Genomic DNA, 21,951 nt, shown 5'->3' with positions numbered 1-21,951 from the left:
ATATATATATATATGGAAAGAGAGAAAGAGGAGAGGTGGGGTTTGGAGAAAAACAGCCCAGTGTTGGAATCCCCATTGGCTCTGTTATTATTTGTAGTTCTCAAAAATTTCTCTTTGCTTCTCTGAAAAATAAGGACAATAATCCCCATGCTTTCAGATTGCTATGAGAATTAAATGACATAAGTCACGTGTAATGCTTAACAAAGTGCTTGGCCCACAGATTAATGGTACTGCTTATCATTAATTAAGTAGGTTCCTAGCATAAGCAAAATCTCTTTTCTTACATTAAATTCTCTCAGGACACAAAAAAAATCTGAAAAAAACAACCCCAAATGTTCCAATCCAGACCCATGGCTTTATATCAATACACTAATGGATCTCAAATTATATCTCAAATTTATAGCTAGGGTTGCCATCTGAGCAACAGACTTGCCGATCATCCAACTGCCTACAAATTTCCACTTAGACCCGTAAGAGACAGCTTAGAATCAATACAGTGCATGCCTAACACATTATCATCAGGGGAGCTTGGGTGAAGGGTACACAGGAACTCTACTATGCTTGCAACTTTATATGAGTCAAACTATTTCAAAATTTAAAGTTATAATATTTATTTATAATAATAGTTATAACACACAATTATTATAGTTATAATACTTATTTCTTTTTCTTTTTTTTTTTGAGACGGAGTCTCGCTCTGTTGCCCAGGCTGGAGTGCAGTGGCTGGATCTCAGCTCACTGCAAGCTCCACCTCCCGGGTTTATGCCATTCTCCTGCCTCAGCCTCCCAAGTAGCTGGGACTACAGGCACCCGCCACCTCGCCCGGCTAGTGTTTTGTATTTTTTTAGTAGAGACGGGGTTTCACCGTGTTAGCCAGGATGGTCTCGATCTCCTGACCTCGTGATCCACCCGTCTTGGCCTCCCAAAGTGCTGGGATTACAGGCTTGAGCCACCGCGCCCGGCCATAATACTCATTTCTAATAATAAGATTAACATTCTCAAACTGAACTACTATAGGTTTGCTCTCTAGTTCCAATTTCCCTATCCATCTTTGTAAATGAACCACGGTCTAACCAATTGCTCAGATGAAGCGCTTAGGCATCACCCTCAAGTGGAATACAGCAGCATTAAGAACATACATGCCTTGGGGCCAGACTGCTGGGTTTGAGTCATGGCTTTTCCAGTTTCCAGCTAAGTGACCTCAGGCCAGTTCCTTAACTTTTATAAATTTCAGTTTCCCCATCCATACAATGAGAATAAATAGAACCTATAGCACACAGTTATTATACAGATTTAAAAGAGTGAGTTGCTTCAAATGGTACATTTCTCGTTGCAGATTTTCAATAAAGAATTAGCCATCATTATTATTATTTTCCCTTAGCCCTACACTTACATCCAACATGTATTCTAAACCTGACCACTTCTCATTCTCTCAGCTGCCAACAACTCTAGTATAACCCCACCACCACCATCAATTCCTATAAATCCGTACATGTTCCTATCATATCTCTGTGCCCAATCTTCTCCTCCTAGGATTAATTTTCCATAATAGTTAGAGAAAACTTTCTAAATCCTAAAACAAATCATCTTATCTTTTACTCCAATGGTTTCTATTCAGTGTTCCAATCGTTTCCTATTGGGAGCAATTTTTTTGAAAAACTCTTAATAATGGGCTAAAAAATTCTATATGATCTCACTCCTGCTTTCTTTTCTGACCTCATCTGCCTCTGTTCTCTTCACTAAGACACAATGGCTTTGAGTATGCCAAAGCTTTTGCACTTGCTGTTTGTGGCATGGACTGCGACTTAATCTCAAATGTTCATTCTCCCATGCTTTCAAACGCTCAGTTTGTCAGGGCCACATGGTGCCCTGGAATAGAGACTACATATATAGCCTACCTTGCAGCTAGACATAGTCAAACAATTACATTCTACCAATGGGATCTAAGCAGAAGTATATGTAACTTTCGGGAAAAGACCTTAAATAGAGAAGGCACATCTATCTTTTGCTCTTTCTGGGCCAGACTGGCTGCAGTGCAAAAACAGCAGCCCAAGCTTGGAGCATGTGTTTGGAAAAATGCAATTAACAAGAGAGAAGGAGCCAAAAATCTGTGGAGGGACAGGCAAACATACAGAAGGAGTCTAGGTCCAGGTGATCATCAAGCTGTATCATCAGCTCTAGGTTACTTACCTCTGAGAAGAAGAAACAGACAATGCACTCCCATCCTGTAAGCTGCTTTCATTTATGATCATTCTCCCGTTCTTTGCAGAGCAATTTTCCCCACGGATCCATGTGTGGCTGCCTCCTCCTCACTGGTCAAGCCTCCCCTCAAATGGCACATTAGGGGTATCACTGGTTTAGCAGGACCCTTCCCTCTCTCCTGGTCTACACCATGTGACTCTATGCTTTCTTGTTTGCAGCATGTGATAGCCCAGGAATTCTTTATCTACTTTGTAAACATCTGTCTCCTTCCACCTAAAGATAAACTTTTGGGGGACATCTTCTGTAGCCCCACACACTTAAAATAGCTCCTGTACTGCAAAAAGAAGGCAATCCCTATTTTTTGACTGGCTTTCTTATGGTAGGTATGAATGACCTGGTTCTGTGTTTCCTCCAAATACTGGATAGTTTTCCTTATCATCTCAAACTAGTAGATTTAACTCAGTCCAACATTTATGAAGCACTTATTGGGTGGAGACACCGTGGCAGACACTGGAGAAATAAAGACAAAAGAAGGTGTGGTCACTGACCCCAGGGGCTTCATGGTAACACTGCAGTCTGCTCTTCTCATCACAGAATCAAACACTGAAGGAAAAGACAAGTTGACGGTAACTTTTGTGTTGTGTTTACTTAGGAAGAAACTCAGACTGTACCCATAATTGTCATTTTTGGATTCATTTTTAAACACACTGCAACCATTACTTTAGTGTTGTGACTATCACAAAATACAGACAACTTCCAAAATACAGTTTCAAAATGTCATTAAATACGTAATTATTGAAAAATTCTGTCATTGTACCATGATCGCCCCAAAATCACTTTCTAGAATTCAAAGACTTTCACTACCCTCTGAGGAAAGTGACATGTAGGATTCTACCAAAACCATATAGAAAGCTATACATACATTTCTTTTAACAAGACCAAATATTCCCCCAATGTGGCAGCTTCTAAAGGATCTCCTCTATCAAAACATTCTCTGAGCATTTGAATCCATGTGGTTAAGGCCATTTCTTGGTGGAGGCTTTAAAAATTCAACTTTCAAAGTCTCATGAAATCATCCCAAATATTACGTCCATCCAATCCAAAATTCTCCACTACTAGATAAGATCATTCATGAGCGCTTATATGGCTTATGTAAATTCTAGACTCAGAATGTTTTATAAAAAGTACAAGGACTAGCTTAGAAGTGGATTCTCTGGCCATACTCAAGGCTGAAGATGACTGAAGCTTGACAGTTTGATTGCAAGCTTCTGAGAGAGAGAACTACCCAGAACTACCTAAGTCAGAACTATCCAGCTAAGCTGTTCCTGGATTCCCGATACTTAGAAACCTGGTGAGAGAATAAATGTTTGTTGTATGTTTGTGTGTGTGTTTTTCTAAAGCATGATCACTGGCAGTCCTATTTTCAAATTATGTAATGGCATGGAATACAGTTTAAAAGCACAATTTAATATCCATTTCAGATAATATTTCAGAGTTAGAAGTCATCATTGGTTAAGAGTGTGGTATTTGGAGCCAGGTGTAGGGCTCATGCCTACAATCCCAGCACTTTAGGAGGCCAAGGTGAGAGGATCATTTGAGTCCAGGAATTTGAGACCAGCCTGGGCAAGATGGTAGGATCTCATCTCTACAAAAATAAATAAATAAATGAAAATTAGCCACGCGCAGTGGTGCGCACCTGTAGTCCCAGATACTCAGGAGGCTGAGGTGGAGGATTACCTGAGCCCAGGAGTTCAAGGCTGCAGTGAGCTGTGAATGTACTGCTGCACTCCAGCCTCGGTGAGAGAGTGAGATCCTATCTCTAAAAAAGAAAAAAAGAGTGTGGGATTTGGAAAGAGAGAGAGATCAGCGTCTGAAACTAGCCCAAGTCATGTGACTTGGGCAAGTGTCTTAATAACTATTCCATGCCACAGTTCCCTAAGAGCTAACGTGACAAACAAATGAGATCAGGAAATGAGACCACAGTGCCTGGCATACACATACAGTAAGCACTCAATTCACATTGACTGTGATGTCAGTAAGATCACTGACGATGATGGCAAGAGAGCACCAAGATTTGAACCCAGGTCTGGCTGCTTCCAAACTCAATCCCATTTCACTATTTCTTGTTCAGTTTATTCATTCCTGGTCACCAATCCAGGGCATCAGTAGGAGGTTTCAGCTCTAATTTCTAAGGCATGGATGCTGCAGAGCCTCTAGGGGGTGAGGTTGTTCAACCCCATCACCATGGCAGGTAATTTGTGCAACAGAAATGATAGAGATTGAATGGAGGGGAAGTGCCAGCTCTCCATGTGGGGGACAAGGCACCATATGGCCCAGCAATTAGGAAGGAAGAAGACTGCCAAGGACAAAAATAACTTGCAGAATCCAACACGGCTGGTAGAAGAAGTCAGCCCAGGTCAGCTCCTTCTTGGTGGTGGTGTTTTTGTTCCCCAAGGGACTTTACTGACACTCCTTACCATGAATTTGAAAAAGATATGAAAGAGGAAAAGGAAGTCTGATGATAGTGGAGAGTTCTAATACCAGCTCATTAAAACAATTTTCCTTTTTCCTAAAAGCCTGGTGCATGAATAGCTCTTCAAAGGGAAGATGTGCTTCAAGAGAAGACTATTGTTAACTTTGAAGAAGCTTAACAGCCTCACTCTCCTTGTCTCCAAAAGAAGGCAGGTCAACTAAATGAGATGCCTTGTCTCTTGCAGCTCTAAAATAAGCTGCTGATTCCAGTCAATAAGCCAGAGATAGCAACAGGAAGAGGAAGAAGGAAGCTGTATAGATTCAACCCTACCCATTTTCTATAAGTAAAGTTTGTGTTCAAGAATAAGAACAGGGAACAAGGACTCAGTGAATTTCTGTAAAGATTCAGGCATGCTTCACACCAGGAAAACAATGAACACTGGACTCTTTCAAATCTGAAAAGTAATCCAAATGTTCCGTTTCTTTCTCTTCTAATGGAATGAACCTATCAATGGCATTCAAATACCATCACTCATTCAACTGAAAGCTATTTTATGCATGTAACTACAAGGGGATGATTCAAAGGAAAAAAGGTAAGGTTTTATTTGGCAAAATGAAAATTAGTATTTCTTAAAATAGAGATCAGTTAGGTAACCTCTATCTTACTTATGACACTTCAATATTTTTTCTTGACAGCTTAAAGCTTCTTTGGTTAAACAGCAGCTGAGGAAGCTGCTTAACTTTAAGGACCATGTTGGATTTTTAAAAATACATAGTAAGATACTAGAATCACACCCACTTGGTGAGGTGCTCACCCCATGAGGGGCACGTGGGACCTGAAAACAAATGGAAAAATCCAACTCAAGCCGAAACTCCTGTTCACTTTGGGACCTTCATACACCATGTGCAAAGGCAGCTGGCATGGACTGTGTTATTTACATTTATATGTTAATTATAAAGGTACACACTGTTGATTTTGTGTCTGTTATATACATATATACTGATGTTTCACTGTATATTTTTGTTGTTGTTCTAATCTTATCACCCCCTACTAAGCTATAAGTTCTGTGAAGCCTAGATTCATCTTTGTATAATAGCTCCTAGCATACTATAGATTCCTAGCTTCTAGAACTTCCCATATCAGAAGGTCTCAGGAAACCTGTATGGGATGATACGAATGAAAATAAAAAGTGACCTGGATACATACATATCTGTCTCCCTGAAATACTGCTAGAGCTTACCCTTCCTGGGCATTTGTACAAAAATGATAATGAGCCTGCTGGCTGGCTTCCTTGCAACAGTTATAAAGGCAAAAGGAATAAAAAAAGGATTCCAGGATCTTTTCAAACGAGCCAATAGGGTAGGGTGGGATTTAGACTGGAAATGCACTATTTCGGTCTATGTAGTCACTATTACCCATTTTTCTGCCACCTCCTGAGGTGCATGTGACCCTGACCAAGCTAATCAGCACGATCCATTCTCTAGTCAAAGTGTTCAGGGATGGCCATATGACCCTGGCTAATCTAACTGGATTCAATCTTGGGACACGGGTTATAACCATTGAGAAAAAGGGGAAAAAGAAATTCATTTTTCATGAAGGATGGTAAGCTTCAAGGATGGGACTCTAACACTGCTAGGAACAATTTGCTTCCCACCAGAGATAAGACTGAGAATGGCACCAATACAGCAGCGGGCAGAAGAGAGATACAAGGGCAGATTGCTAACATGTTTTGGGTACCCAAAGCCAGCCATGCCTGTAGGTAGTTTATCTTTGGACTTTTTCATTAGGTAAGCACATAAATTCTCTTTTCTGTTTGAGTTTGAATTCTTCAGGCTATGACAATGGAATGAATTTTAAGTGAAACAGAAGTGTTACGGGGGATTGCACAGGCTCATAAAACTCAAGTCCTTTACAATATATATCCTGACTTATGCAGTCTAAGCTCCTCTGACATCATCCCTCATCCATTCTGTGAATTTAAGTTCTAAATGCACTCCACTACACACTGTCCATGAATAGATCAAACATATTTATGCCAACGTGACTTTGCTCAAGCTATTACCTCTCCCTTTGAGATCTTTCCTTCTTTCTCTGCCCAGGAAACTCCTATTGATACTACAAAGCCCATTTTTCTCTGAAAGCTATACCATTCATAAGCAGGAGCAAGGACTCCCTTCTCCATGGGAAAGCACTCCCTTTCACTCCTTTCTGTGTTTCCTTTTGCATTTTCCCCATAATTTATGGCACATTGTGGCATTTGCCACATTGGTTCACTGTTACTTATTCATGTGTTTCTCCCCAAATTGTAACTTATTCACCTTTATCTCCTCATAGTTTAATGTTCAATAAGTGAGAAGCAGGAAAGAAACGCAGTGTGGGAATGTTATGGTTGTGCAGGGCAGAGAAGAAGGATGAACTCTGATTAAGAGTCTTCAGAACTTGGGCATAACTTGTAATGAAAACAATATCAGGAAATCATTCCTGGATTCAAAACGACCTCCTAACTTCTCACCTTCCACTGAAAAAAAATCACTAGACTTTTTAAGTAAATGCAAAGGAAACAATCATTATTTAATAGTCAAATTAGGATCTCATGCTGTTCCCCAACACCCTGAAAATTACACATTTAACAAGACAGATTATGAAGAGAATTATCTTTTAAACGTATCGAATGTGGGGGCTCACACTTGTAATCTCAGCTCTTTGGGAGGCCAAGGTGGTCAGAGCACCTGAGGATAGGAGTTCAAGACCAGCCTGGCCAATATGGTGAAACCTCGTCTCTACTAAAAAATAAAAAATAAAAATAAAAAAAATAAAAAACAGCAGGTGTGGTGGTGGCTGCCTTTAATCCTGGCTACTTCGGAGGCTCAGGCAGGAGAATCGCTTGAACCCAGGAGGCGGAGGTTGCAGTGAGCTAAGATCACACCACTGCACTCCAGCCTGGGCAACAAGAGCAAAGCTCCATCTCAATAAAAAATAAATACATAAATAAATGTAAACAGTTATGTTTACAACACCCTCTGCATTTTCCACTAACCTACAGGTTGGAGTATAGAATAAAACCAGAAGACAGCATTATTGGGAACCAGGAAAGCAATGGCTTCAAGACTTCTAAATTCTCAATAGAACCAACAAAATACCACAGCTAAGAATAATGCTTTAAGTGGCATGGACTCAGGGGATATTCTCTGGCCAGATTAAAAGATACACATCATCCTTTCACGTGGTGATAAAAAACACTGATCTCTACCTACCTCCTTCTCTCTCATCCAAAAACACTTTTTCTCGTGTGTTAAGCATTTTCTAAAAGAAGTAACTATCCAGAAATCAATTCCCTGTAGTTAAATTTACACCAAGTTAGGCTGGCATTGAACTGCAATGTTACCAAAGCTCTTAGAAATCTGGCAAATACAACACTAAGGCTATCAAAAGAAGCCTGTGATTGAGCTGAAAAATTAATTATAGCCTCAATGTGATTCTCTTCAATCAGGAAGGTCTGCTAGATGCCATGGTCTCATCTAACCTTCAGAGCAACATTAATATCCATGCCAGACGGACAGGAAGGGCAGCAGTCAGACCCGGAGCAGACTCGTTTCTCTGTTTGATCCTCAATATTTTTCTCCTATTAAATAAGACAAACGTACCAACTACCATCAAACAGAAACACATATCAGCTACCATCAAGCAGTCACACATACCAACTACCATCAAATAGACACACATACCAACTGCCTACTGTCAACCAGAAACACACACCAACACCAGCAAACAGAAACAGGTACCAACTACTGTCAAACAGGCACACATATCAACTATCATCAACCAGAAACACATACCAATTACCGTCACAGACACACACACCAACTACCATCAACCAGAAACACATACCAACTACCGTCAAACAGACACACACACCAACTACCATCAACCAGAAACACATACCAACTACCATCAAACAGACACACATGCCAACTACCGTCAAACAGACATATGTACCAACTACCGTCAAACAGGCACATGTACCAACTACCATCAACTGGAAACATATACCAACTACTGTCAACCAGAAACATGTAACAACTACCAACAAACAGACACATACACCAACTACCATGAAACAGAAACAAATACCAACTACCATCAAACAGAAACACATACCAGCTACTGTCAACCAGAAACACGTACCAACTACTATCAAACAAACACACATACCAACTACTGTCAAACAGAGACACACCAACTACCATCAAACAGACACAAACCAACTACTGTCAACTAGAAACACACACCAACCACTGTCAAAGAGAAAACCTCTTCTGCACAAGATTGCCAAGCAATCATCTGAAATGGATACTGTGTTCTCTGGGACCAAGAACAAACAAAAAAGATGCCTGTGTCCTTTTAACCTGTATCCTCATTTGTGATCATGGCCAAAGCAGAAGTGCTCAGTGAGGAGGGTGCAAGGAAATATATTTGGATCAAAAGCCTGGCCAGGCTTTCCACACTATTCCTAGACACAAAGGGAGCTGGCTTCCTGGGCACTCTAGCAGACTGTGGCAACTATTTAGCATATGAAGAGAGGCCCGGTGCCTGTACCCACTTTCTGGAAACAAAAGCAGTCTGTCGTCTATATAAATACAGTTTACATACCAATGCTTTCTAATTAACCTTTCACCACAGTAGTTTTGACCACAAGTGCGTTTTCCATCTTAGCCTCAGGAACCTGGGAGAGGACTAACCCTAGGCTTCTCAGTCCTTGCTAACGATAGGTTTCCAGGGGTTTTAAACAAAGTTTGGATTTCAGGATCAGCTCTGCTACTTACTACCCGAACTCAGGCAAGTAAGGTAACCTCTCTCACTTCCCCTACACCCACTTCCACAGAAAAGCTCTTAAGAGCTTTCTCATAAGATCAACGGGAATATTAAACAACATATGGGAAGTGCTTAACACCAAGATGGGCTCAAAGGGAAAGTCATAAACCACATACAATAGCACCTTATGCTATATGTTATATTCAGTAACTTCTAAGCTAAAAGGAATATTCGAGATCAGTAATCACAACCAATAAGAGAGAGACTTCTTAGTTTATACATGTCTTCCTGGATTACTCTATCTAAAATTACATCAAACCCCCTTTATTTTCTACCCCCCTCACCCTTCTTCATTATTTTACACAACAGCATATATCAGTTGATGGCATTTTATATTTATTTTGGGTGTTTCTTCTATATTCATGCTCCATAATGTAAGCTTGGTTGAACTCATTACTATATTCCCAGTGCCTAAAAAAGTGCCTGGCAAACAGACACCCTCAATAAATACCTGCAAGACAGTAGAATGAATATACATTTTAAAAATAAAGGAGGCTATCAATTTTTACATTTGCTTTGAGAGGGGGTTGTGTTTTATTAAAAGGATTTTTGATCCTGCAGGTTGCTTTACATCTAAAATGGATTTATTATCTATTTATTCAAAAAATATCTATTGGACAGAGCATTTCACAAAGCTGCTTGCCAAGTGCTGAGAAAGAGGTAATGATTCATCAGAGTCTGCCCTTAAAGAGGTTTTAGTTCATACACACTGGATTGCATCCTCAATGCACAATCATTCTTCCTTCACTGGTAAGTGCCCCTCTCCCTTCTTCCACGTGGAGACTGCAAATGCAGCCATGTTGCTAAAATGTGATAACCAGTCTGCTGTGAGAGAGGAAGGAAGCAGATGTGCTGGGAAGAGTAGCGAGGCTGAGAAAGGGCTTCAGGGCTCCCCATGTTGCAGCAAGCCCCAGGGTCCAACTGTTACTAAATCTGGATGGTGTATGTATCAAAACCAATGTTTTAAAAATAATCAGGCAACACATAAAAAAGTTTGAAAAGATATATTCTTTCCAAGGGACATCATCCTAAAGAAAAAAACTGAAATCTGAACATATATTAAAACACTGATCGCACAGAAATATAAACTACCATCAGAGAATACTATAAACACCTCTACGCAAATAAACTAGAAAATCTAGAAGAAATAGACAAATTCCTGGAAACAAACACCCTCTCAAGACTAAACCAGGAAGAAGTCAAATCCCTGAATAGACCAATAACAAGTTCTGAAATTGAGGCAATAATTAATAACCTACTAACCAAAAAAGCCCAGGACCAGACAGATTCACAGCCGAATTCTACCAGAGGTACAAAGAGGAGCTGGTACCATTCCTTCTGAAACTATTCCAAACAGTAGAAAAAGAGGGACTCCTCCCTAACTCATTTTATGAGGCCAGCATCATCCTGATACCAAAACCTGGCAGAGACACAACAAAAAAAGAAAATTTCAGGCCAACATCCCTGATGAACATTGATGCAAAATCCTCAATAAAATACTGGCAAACTGAATCCAGCAGCACATCAAAAAGCTTATCCACCACGATCAAGTCGGCTTCATCCCTGGGATGCAAGTCTGGTTCAATATAATGTAAATCAATAAACGTAATCTATCACATAAAAAGAACCAATGACAAAAATCCCATGATTATCTCAATGGATGCAGAAAAGGCCTTTGATAAAATTCCACATCGCTTCATACTAAAAACTTTCAATAAACTAGGTACTGATGGAACATATCTCAAAATAATAAGAGCTATTTATGACAAACCCACAGCAAATATCATGTTGAATGGGCAAAAACTGGAAGCATTCTCTTTGAAAATGGGCACAAGACAGGGATGCCTTCTCTCACCACTCCTATTCAACATAGTGTTGGAAGTTCTGGCCAGGGCAATCAGGCAAGAGAAGGAAATAAAGGGTATTCAATTAGGAAAAGAGAAAGTCAAATTGTCCCTGTTTGCAGATGACATGGTTGTATATTTAGAAAACACCATTGTCTCAACCCAAAATCTCCTTAAGCTGATAAGCAACATTAGTAAAGTCTCAGAACACCAAATCAATGTGCAAAAATCACAAGCATTCTTATACACCAATAATAGACAAACAGAGAGCCAAATAATGAGTGAACTCCCATTCACAATTGCTTCAAAGAAAATTAAATATCTAGTAATACAACTTACAAGGGATGTGAAGGAACTCTTCAAGGAGAACTAGAAACCACTGCTCAAGGAAATAAGACAGGAGACAAACAAACAGAAAAACATTCCATGCTCATGGACAGGAAGAGTTAATATTGTGAAAATGGCCATACTGTCCAAAGTAAGTTTTAATTCAATGCTATCCCCATCAGGCTACCATTGACTTTCTTCACAGAATTAGAAAAAACTACTTTAAATTTCATATGGAACCAAAAAAGAGCAATCCTAAGCAAAAAGAACAAAGCTAGAGGCATCACACTACCTGACTTCAAACTATACTACAAGACTACAGTAACCAAAATAGCATGGTACTGGTACCAAAACAGATACATAAACAAATGGAGCAGAACAGAGGCCTCAGAAATAATACCACACATCTACAACCATATGACTTGAAAAACCTGACAAAAACAAGCAATGAGGAAAGTACTCCCTATTTAATAAATGGTGTTGGGAAAACTGGCTAGCCATATGCAGAAACTGAAACTGGACCCCTTCCTCACACCTTACAAAAAAAATTAACTGGAGATGGATGAAAGACTTAAACATAACACCTAAAACCATAAAACCCTAGAAGAAAACCTAGGCAATACTATTCAGGATATAAGCTTGGGCAAAGACTTCATGGCTAAAACACCAAAAGCAATGGCAACAAAAGCCAAAATTGACAAATGGGATCTAATCAAACTAAAGAGCTTCTGCACAGCAAAAGAAACTATCATCAGAGTGAACAGGCAACCTACAGAATGGGAGAACTTGTTTGCAATCTATCCATCTGACAAAGAGCTAATACCTGGAATCTACATAGAACTTAAACAAATTTTCAAGAAAAAAAAAACAAACAACCCCATCAAAAAGTAGGCAAAGGATATGAACACACACTTCTCAAAATAAGACATTTATGTGGCCAAGAAACATGAAAAAAAGCTCATCATCACTGGTCATTAGAGAAATGCAAATCACAACCACAATGAGATACCATCTCATACCAGTTAGAATGGCTATCATTAAAAAGTCAGGAAACAGCAGATGTTGGAGAGGATGTAGACAAATAGGAACACTTTTACACTATTGGTGGGAGTGTAAATTGGTTCAACCATTGTGGAAGACAGTGTGGCAATTCCTCAAGGATCTAGAATCAGAAATACCATTTGACCCAGCAATCTCATTACTAGATCTATACCCAAAGGATTATAAATCATTCAACTACAAAGATACAAGCTCACATATTTTTACTGCAGCACTATTCACAATAGCAAAGACTTGTAACCAACCCAAATGCCCATCAATGATAGACTGGATAAAGAAAATGTGGCACATATATACCATGGAATACAATGCAGCCATAAAAAAGGATGAGTTCATGTCCTTTGCAGGGACATGGATGAAACTGGAAACCATCAATCTCAGCAAACTAACACAGGAACAGAAAACCAAACACCACGTGTTCTCACTCATAAGTGGGAGTTGAACAATGAGAACACATGGGCACAGGGAGGGGAACATCACACACTGCGGGGCCTGTTGGGGTTGGGGGGCTACAAGAGGGATAGCATTAGGAGAAATACCTAATGTAGATGACGGGTTGATGGGTACAGCAAACCACCATGGCACGTGTATACCTATGTAAGAAATCTGCACATTCTGTACATGTATCCCAGAACTTACAAGTATAATAATAAAAAAACAACATGAAGATGTTTATCACAGCTATTTAAAAAGGAAAACCCAATCATTTTAGACAGAACAACGAATGAACACCTTTTTGTTCTCATATGACAAGATACTAATGATTAAAAATATGTTTGGAGGAAAATCAGATTATATAAGAAATAGTCATGATAATCATGTTAAACGAAAAAAGCAGGATAAAAAACCACATACACAGGATGATACCAATTATCTACGTCTCATGTGTATGAGTGTGTATATGTGTGTGAGTATATATGGGGAGAGAGAGAGTTGTAGTAGACATAGAAGCTGATATATAAAGAAGATATATCCAGATATTCAACAAGATTATTCCTGGATTATGAAATTAATGTACATTTTTCTTTCATTCTTGGTGATTTTTATATTTTATATTTTTTGTAATGTACATTTTTCTTTCATTCTTGGTGACTTTTATACTTTTATATTTTACATATTTTTATATTTTACAAATTATAATAAATAATGACTACTTTATTTTAAAATGCTGTATTTTACCATAAAATACTACCCAATGACTTCTGGAAAGTTCTTCTGTTTGTAAACAACTAAACAGCAAATGCTTCCAAGACCATTAGGAACATACCTGTAGTCATACTAGTCAATTTATCTCTCAATGTAGCAGGGATAATGCACACTGTGAGGAACTGTGGGATCTCAGAAAGAGGAGACTGCAAAGAACTTTTATAGGATTTGCACGTGTTGGGTAACTTTACGTGATTTGGGGGAGGGTTCAAGGAAGTAGGGCTTTGTTCTGGACTAGATGCTGTTAAGACATGGAGGTAATTCTATGATTGTGTTTCCTAATAAATCTTACCTAGCATGCAGAAAGAAGGAAGCTATGCTACAACTATAATATTTAAAGAAGCAGCCGTCACTCATATTACCCAGAATGGGAGGATGTGTGGTCATTTTTGTGGTTTGGACACTTTTCATGTTTTGTCTGTGTTAAGGCATGATTACAAGGGGTCTCGTTTTTGTTCTGATCCATCACCAAGCCATGAGCAACCCCAGTGCCTGATAGTACCAGGCCAGTTCCCAAATATCAAAGAATATATAAACTGTCAAAAATATTCAGAAGCAAGAAATATGATTAGGGTTATTTCTGAAAACAAACATAATGCAAACCTGATGGGGTTATTTTGTAGATTATGTAACACATGTGAGTGTGATTTATAAACAGCCACATGCATGTTACCATATTGCTAATATCTTCACCATCACTGTCATTTATATCAATACCATCTAGTGCAGGAGGATCTGTATCTTTGGAAAGGGGCGGGCTGCAACAGAAACTTGTACATTAGTTTCAGTTGACCAAAATGGTCAGAGATGACAGAAATTAAGACCTAAATCTTAAAAATGGACACATATGAAAACTTCAGACACAACTCTTACAATAGGCATTCCCTCATAATGGAAAATGTGGTCAAAGGCGAAGTGGCATAATGTCAGCAACTTACTTTCAATGGTTCAGCCAAATAGAGAGACAGCGAGAGAGACAGAGAGAGAGAGAGGAAAATATGGCACACCAGTAACATGTGGTATATATGTGGTATTAAAAAGCTAACATTTAAAAAATGTATATACCTGGAACTCCTGAGGGTTTCTTCCTGTATTCTCATGGGTCATCTCGTACTTTGGAGACTACTTCCTTAAAAGACCTAATGACAAGAGGTCAGAATAGTGGAATTGTACATAAGATGTGTGTCAAAGGCCAGGAAGTACCCACGGTGAAGCAAAACTTGCTTACTTTCAGACAGGCCTTTATTGTGATGAAATTATAAATTCTTAGGTGACTCATATTCTAGCCATCTATTCATTCTTAAGTATCTACAGGGTTCCTAAGAAGGACCAAGCTTGGTCTAAGGTGTCAGAGGTCCATGAAGACTTCTCCAAAGGACTCCCTCATGAGCAATCTCCACAGGCAGGATGATGCACCATTTATTATATAGGAATTCCATCTAGTAGACACCCATTCCCTCAAAAAAATGTGATTATCGCACCAAAAGATTGCAGGCACTTAACCATGGCAAGAAAATTAAACAGCCTGTATGTAGTAAAGGGATCATAGAAAGGGCATGTTATGCAGAATAAAAAATAACACCAAACTCAGGGGAACCAGGTCCTCTGAACTTTTATTTTTAATTAGTACATGGGCATAACGGGGTATGATTAAAACACACACACACACACACACAAACTATAAAAGCAAATCTCCCTCCCTCTCAACCGTAGCCTTCCAGTCCCTCCCCAGAAACAACTAATGTTTTCTATGCACACACACACTTGCATATATACATACATATAAAATCATAAACGGCCACTAACTATGGACACTGTTAAATACTTTGCTTTGTCTCGTTGAACAATATTCACACGTTCATTTACTTGTTATTTAACAATTATTCTAGGAACCACTAAAAAAGCAGTCAAAACTGACAAAACTCTTGCCCCCATGGAGGTGGTATCTCAATGGGCCATTCCATACAGCATATAAACAATACCTCATTATTGCAATAACTGCATATTCACGCTGTTGTAAGTATATGCTACAATTTACAGTCCTTTATGGATTGACATTCAGTTTGCTTTCCACTTTGCACATTCTTTTTTATAAACACTGGGCTTGCAGCATCCTCTTCTTTTATAAGCAAATATTTTGGCCAAACCCTGAACAGCTGTTTAAAACATGTTCATCTCCGTCAAGGTTGTATTTTGAAAATGCCTCATTCAATGACTTATCTTTCACTTATCAACATCCATACAATCACATCAGAGAAGATACTCATTCTGGAATTGTTTAACTAAGTTAAGATTTCGTTTGATTATTTGTAACAGTTTAGCAAATTACATTACAGTTTTTAACAGCCTATGAAGAAAGTAAATGTCATAGGCAATCCAATTTTTTTTCCTTGCAGCTGTTAGGTGTGGTGTTAATTCTCCCAGCTGGTTTTCAGACAGCTTTAAAATTAACTTTGAAGTTTCTCTAACCCTTAAAAAAAAGGTCAATGATTGCTTTGCCAAGAAAAACAGGGCCCTTACTGAACAAGTCAGAATTCACTAAGTTCTTATAATTTCAAATGTAGACCTTCTGGGCACTGTGTATGTGTATGTATGTGTGTATTTCTGTGTATGCATACATGTGAGGGTGCATGCACATGTATGTAAGCTAACATTCATAGAAGGTCTATGATGCACTGCAGCTGAAGGAGTAATGCTGAACCACTGTTACATCAATCCACCTTACATAATAAATACATACCCAATACAAGAGTCCATGCTGACTTATAAAACAATAACCCCAACATTTCTTGAGCACCTAAAATGTGTGCCAGGTTCCGTGCTGTTTTAAGTGCATCTCTTATGCAAAATAACTCAATGAAGGATAGGAAAGCTGACTCTTAGAGCGGCTTAGATACTTTGCCACATTCATTCAACCTCTAAGCGATAGAGTTGAATGTCAGCATAGAAAGCCTCTGCTTTAAAATCTCTATAAAGGGTATGACACTACTGTAACTTCTAAATACATCTGATAATGCCTGCTTATAATTATGAGATGGCATTTTATATCTGTTACCATAGTATAAAATAGCATGTAGGATTTATATAGATTAACTGATGCTTTTTGTAAATGTGGGATCCATGATTCAATCCACATCTATCTACTCCACAGCTGGGTATTCTTTTTTGTCACCTCGAGGCAGCCCAGAATGAAACCATGGAGAAGCTGTACTGCCCACTTTCTGCAAAGAGACAGGGTTAAAAGTAGGAGCTCTGGAGGGCTACTGCCTAGATTCAAATCCGAGCACAGTCACATGGTAGTTGTGTGCACTGGACAAATCCCACTTCTGTGTATCTGTTTAGTGGGAATGATATTCTTGGTGTCTTGAGTGTACTGAAGAGGAATAACAGTGTCTGGCCTATGTTTAGATACTCCATATAGCTTGCAACTATGGTTATCTGCCCATATTCACTCCATAATAGAATTACAATCAGGTATGTTCTATTCCAGACTCAGGGCAGAGCCTGGGGTTCAAACATACCACATGTTGAGAAAAAAGGCCAACTACGAACCTTCATTAGGAGCTTAGAACAATGAAGAAAAATTAAGAACAATGTTCAAATAAGGAACAAATGAAGTAATTGAGGAACTCCAAAACTACCATCCCAGAGCTTCTCAAGCAAAGGTCTCCAATAACCTCCTGCAGCCCTGCAGCAATAACCAGCCCTGCAGACTGGAACCCATTCAGCCTGATGTGAATACACTTTGCTCTGGAGGAAGAAGCTCTGCTCATGGCAGATAGGCCTGACTGCCAGAAGTTACATTTCCTGTGAGTGAGCAGGAAGCCATGGAAACTGAAGCCATGGGGTACTGGGGGCATCCCAGGTGAAATGAGGCTCTCACCACCTCAGAGGAGCCTTCTGCCCACAGATGAAGCATCCCAATGAGGGAGAAAAGGGGCAGCTGGTACACAGCTCGCAAGAATGCCTGGACACCCTACAATCCCCTCTCCCTGCACTGGGGACCACGAGAGGCTCAGGGCCAGTGGAGAAAAGTGACTCTACAATAAGGCTCTGCATAAAAGGGCCTCCCATTTCAATTCATCTCCATTTTCTCCAGCTGAGCCCAGCTTTATGCAAACAATACTTTTTTTTTTTTTTGAGATGGAGTCTCTTCCTCTCACCCAGGCTGGAGTGCAGTGGCACGATCTCGGCTCACTGCAACCTCTGCCTCCCAGGTTCAAGCTATTCTCCTGCCTCAGCCTCCCCAGTAGCTGGGACTACAAGCATGTGCCACCACGCCCGGCTAATTTTTGTATTTTGCGTAGAGACGGGGGTTTCACCATGTTGGGCAGGCTGGTCTCGAACTCCTGACCTCAAGTGATCCGCCCAACTGGGTCTCCCAAAGTACTGGGATTACAAGTGTGAGCCACCACGCCCGGCTGCAAACAACACTCTTAAATTCAAAATGCAGGCTACTGGAGGGGTGGGGTGAGCCAACAGTTACATTAAGTGGCAGTAGTTCAGGGAAGCCGGTACGGCGGGAACGGGAGGCAGCAAGGGGGAAGGGAACCTGGGTCTCAACCCATTGGAGCCAAAGTAAACTGTACTCCAAGGGACCCCCGCCCCAGGTGGAGCGAGCCTGCGGCTGATGGGCCGCCCGCGTCTGCTTGCACCTGCCCTGGCGCCGCAGCCAAGGCAGTCCCCGCGCGGGCCCTGCGCTCCGCGGCGCGGGCAGAGATGCTCGCCCAAGAAACATGGCTGGCTGGAGCCTCCGAGCTGCGAGCGCCGGGCGCGGGAGGGACGCGACCGCCAGCCCGGGGAGGCGGGAGGGGGGAACTTGAATGCCCGGGCGGGCGGCAAGTGCAGCGCGTTCCAGCAGCTCCCCGGCGCGGCCACTTCCTCGCCTTCTCCTTCCTTCCCTTTCCTCCCTCTTTCCGTCTTCCCTCTTCCTCATTCCCTCCCAGCCTCCTTCCTCCCTTCCTAACCCCCTCCCCTCTTCCTGCTGTCACTTCCAAACCCAAGGACAAAACCGTTACCTGAGGGCCCCAGAGCGGCCCTGAGGTCCGCCTTGGTCACTGCCCGAGCCCAGGCGCGCGCTCAGTGGCCGCCCGCCTCATCCCCGCGCGTCTGAGCGGCCCGGCGGCAGCTGCTCCTTTTATGGGGCTCGCAGGCAGGAGGCTCAGCCAGGGTGTCCCCAGCCCGCTCGGGCGGCAGCAGCGTCAATGCGCGCTATTCACACTCTGGGCTGCTGCTGGTATCCCCCTACACACCCCCCAGGAGTGAGCGACTGCCTGCCCGCCCCCATCCACAGGGCCTTGGACAAGGGTGGGGGTGGGGGACAAACATGGCTTTCAGGGCACCCACTAGGGGAAGGGAGTCACATGGTTCTGGCCCTGGGTAGCCAGGGTAAGAGGGGCCCACCAAGAACTGCTACCACCTTGAAATGAATATGGAGGTGCCGATTAAACACTGGAGTGTGGGGCTGACTTCGAAATACGGCAGGAAGAAAGCCGAACCTTTCATTATCATCATGGTCATCACTATTTTACTTATGATTATTATTAAATAGCATCTGCCATTTTATTAAGTGATAACTATGAACAAAAAAATTCTCTTCTGGTACAGAACATTTTAAAAGCCTGTGTGTTCTGGGTCCACCACCTGGCACTTCGGTTAATACAGATAGGATCACATCTTCCCTCTTCTCAGTGGAAACCTCTGCTGGCCCCATTCCATAGAAGAAAAGCTACCCACATTAGCTCTGCATTCAAGGGCCCTTAAGTTTCTATCCTGGCCCTTCTCTCTAGCCTCAAATCTGATGCATCTCACCCTCAAGAAACCCCAGGAGGGCGTTAAGTATTTGTCTTTTTATTAAAGATCAGAAAGACAAAGCTTGGAGAGGTTAAGTAATTGCCAAAGGTCACTCAGCTAAGAAATGCTGGAGCAATGCCCCAGGTCAGTCCAAGTTCAAAGTCCTGGATCTTGGTCTCTCCATGCTACTGCTTTTAGTAAGCTTCTAAGGCCAAGAGGGCATCATACCCTTTTGAGTTCTGGATGATATCTCACCTCTTCATTGGCAAGAATAAAACTTGAAAGAAATTGGACTCCTTAGGCCAAGAAGAAAATCCCAGAGAGCCCTGTTTGAACCTGTCACCTCTGGGCAGCTCTTCCTTTTATTCATATACAATTTTAGTTTTAGTTTCAGGTGGACCACAGCAATAGTGATGCGAAATAATCAATTTGATTAAATTGGGATTGGCCCCCAGCATGCTCACATCACTACCTGGAATGGCAAGAAGAAATGGAATTCCCAAGGCTAAGCACCATAGCTCATGCTTACAATCCCAGCAATCTGGGAGGCCAAGACAGGAGGATCACTTGAGCCCCCAAGTTTGTGACCAGCTTTGACAACAGAGGGAGACCCCATGTCTACAAAAAAAAAAAAAAAAAAAAAAAAAAACCTAGCTGGGCGTGTTGGCATGCACCTGTAGTCCCAGCTACTTGGGAGGCTGAAGTGAGAGGATTGCGTGGGCCTAGGAGTCTGAGGCTGCACTGAGCTGTGACTGTGCCACTACACTCCAGCCTAGGCAATAGAGACCCTGTCTTTAAAAAAAAAAAAAAAGGAAGTGGAATTCCCAATGATAGGTTTAGCTCTGTGTCCCCACCCAAATCTCATCTGGAATTGTAATCGCCATGTGTCCAGGGAGGGACTTGTAACCCCCATGTGTGGAGGGAGAGAGGTAACTGGATCATGGGGGTGGTTTCTGCCATGCTGTTCTCATGATGGTGAGTTCTCAGGAGATCCAACAGTTTTATAAGGAGCTCTTCTCCCTTTGCTTGCTTCTCTTTCCTGCTGATTTGTTAAGGTGCCTGCTTCCCCTTCTGCCATGATTCTAAGTTTCCTGAGGACTCCCCAGCCATGAGGAACTGTGAGTCAATTAAACCACTTTCCTTTATAAATTACCCAGTCTCAGGGAAGTTTATAGCAGTGTGAAAATGGACTAACACACCCAAGAAGAAAGCCAAAAGCAAGTATTTGTTACACTTCACATAATATTAGAATGATTTTTCCATGTGACTTACAGAAGCAGAAGACTATACAATCCACACTAAGCCTCTGAAACAGACCTTCCTTCCAACATGTGGAAATGCATAAATGCATTAGCTAAGAGAGTGAGTAACATCACATTTACTCCTCTTTTTTTTAAAGCAGACACAGAGGAGTAATTTGACATGAGAGGTTCCCCAAAGCAAAGCTGGTACAATTTCCCTATGTGGAGCTCATCAGAGGACTAGATAAGCCCAATGTTGATAAGAGGCAGAAAAGGAATGTATAAGTTGTTAACTCCAAAGTGGGGGAGGCCTTGAGATATTCCTGTCAGAGTGAAAGTGATTTTCAATTTCAAATAATTATATTAGGTCATTCATTGTGTGGAATGGAGTGTCTAGTACACAGTATTCCTGCTGAGAGGGTTCTCGAAGGCTGAGTGTTAGGAGGCAGAAAGCCTGTAATTAGAAGCCCTGAAGCACCCACCCTCTCTGATGAAGAGGATTGGAGTACAGCCCGTCCAGGTAATAGGGCTCAGCTCAGGAGTGTGTGCGTGCGTGTGTGTGTGTGTGCGCGTGCCCATTCCAATTTCCCAACATGAACATCTAATTATGCCAAATCTTATAAGCTTCAGGGGAGTGGGAAAATGAGAATTAAAAGCAAACAATGATTTAGAGAAAAAAGATATTTGAACCCATTTCCAAAAGAAGCTTGCATTTAATACAGGGGTAAAAGAGTGGCTTATCCTTTGAAGCAGCCAGCAAAATTCCTAACTACTCTCAGATTCTGAGCTACACAACTTTCTGGTTTCATTTGCACTCATGATAGATTCTCTTAGAAGCCCTCTCAAGACTATGGGTAAATGCCATTGGGGACAAGAAAATGAGGGCTTGGTGGTGATGTCACCATTCTTTTGTCTATCTCCACTCATAGAGATG

The 21,951-nt window shown here is 41.2% G+C and overlaps 1 protein-coding gene across 2 annotated transcripts in view; it reads right to left on the bottom strand.

Moving 5' to 3' along the window:
• Nucleotides 1–21,951, bottom strand: part of MAGI1 (membrane associated guanylate kinase, WW and PDZ domain containing 1) — a 275,228-nt gene that overhangs the window by 182,182 nt on the left and 71,095 nt on the right. Inside the window, exon 1 of one of the 2 annotated variants that reach the window (XM_011947179.1) lies at nt 2,191–2,334. The exons of the other annotated variant lie outside the window; for it this stretch is intronic. Coding sequence (XP_011802569.1) covers nt 2,191–2,242 — 52 coding nt within the window. The 5' untranslated portion in view covers nt 2,243–2,334. Of the gene's footprint in view, nt 1–2,190; nt 2,335–21,951 lie in introns of those variants that run through there. 2 annotated transcript variants of the gene reach the window in all.

The sequence above is a fragment of the Colobus angolensis genome, unplaced genomic scaffold (assembly GCF_000951035.1).
Source record: "Colobus angolensis palliatus isolate OR3802 unplaced genomic scaffold, Cang.pa_1.0 Scaffold26, whole genome shotgun sequence".
Classification (NCBI taxonomy): domain Eukaryota; kingdom Metazoa; phylum Chordata; class Mammalia; order Primates; family Cercopithecidae; genus Colobus; species Colobus angolensis.
This window is presented reverse-complemented; position numbering and strand designations above follow the sequence as displayed.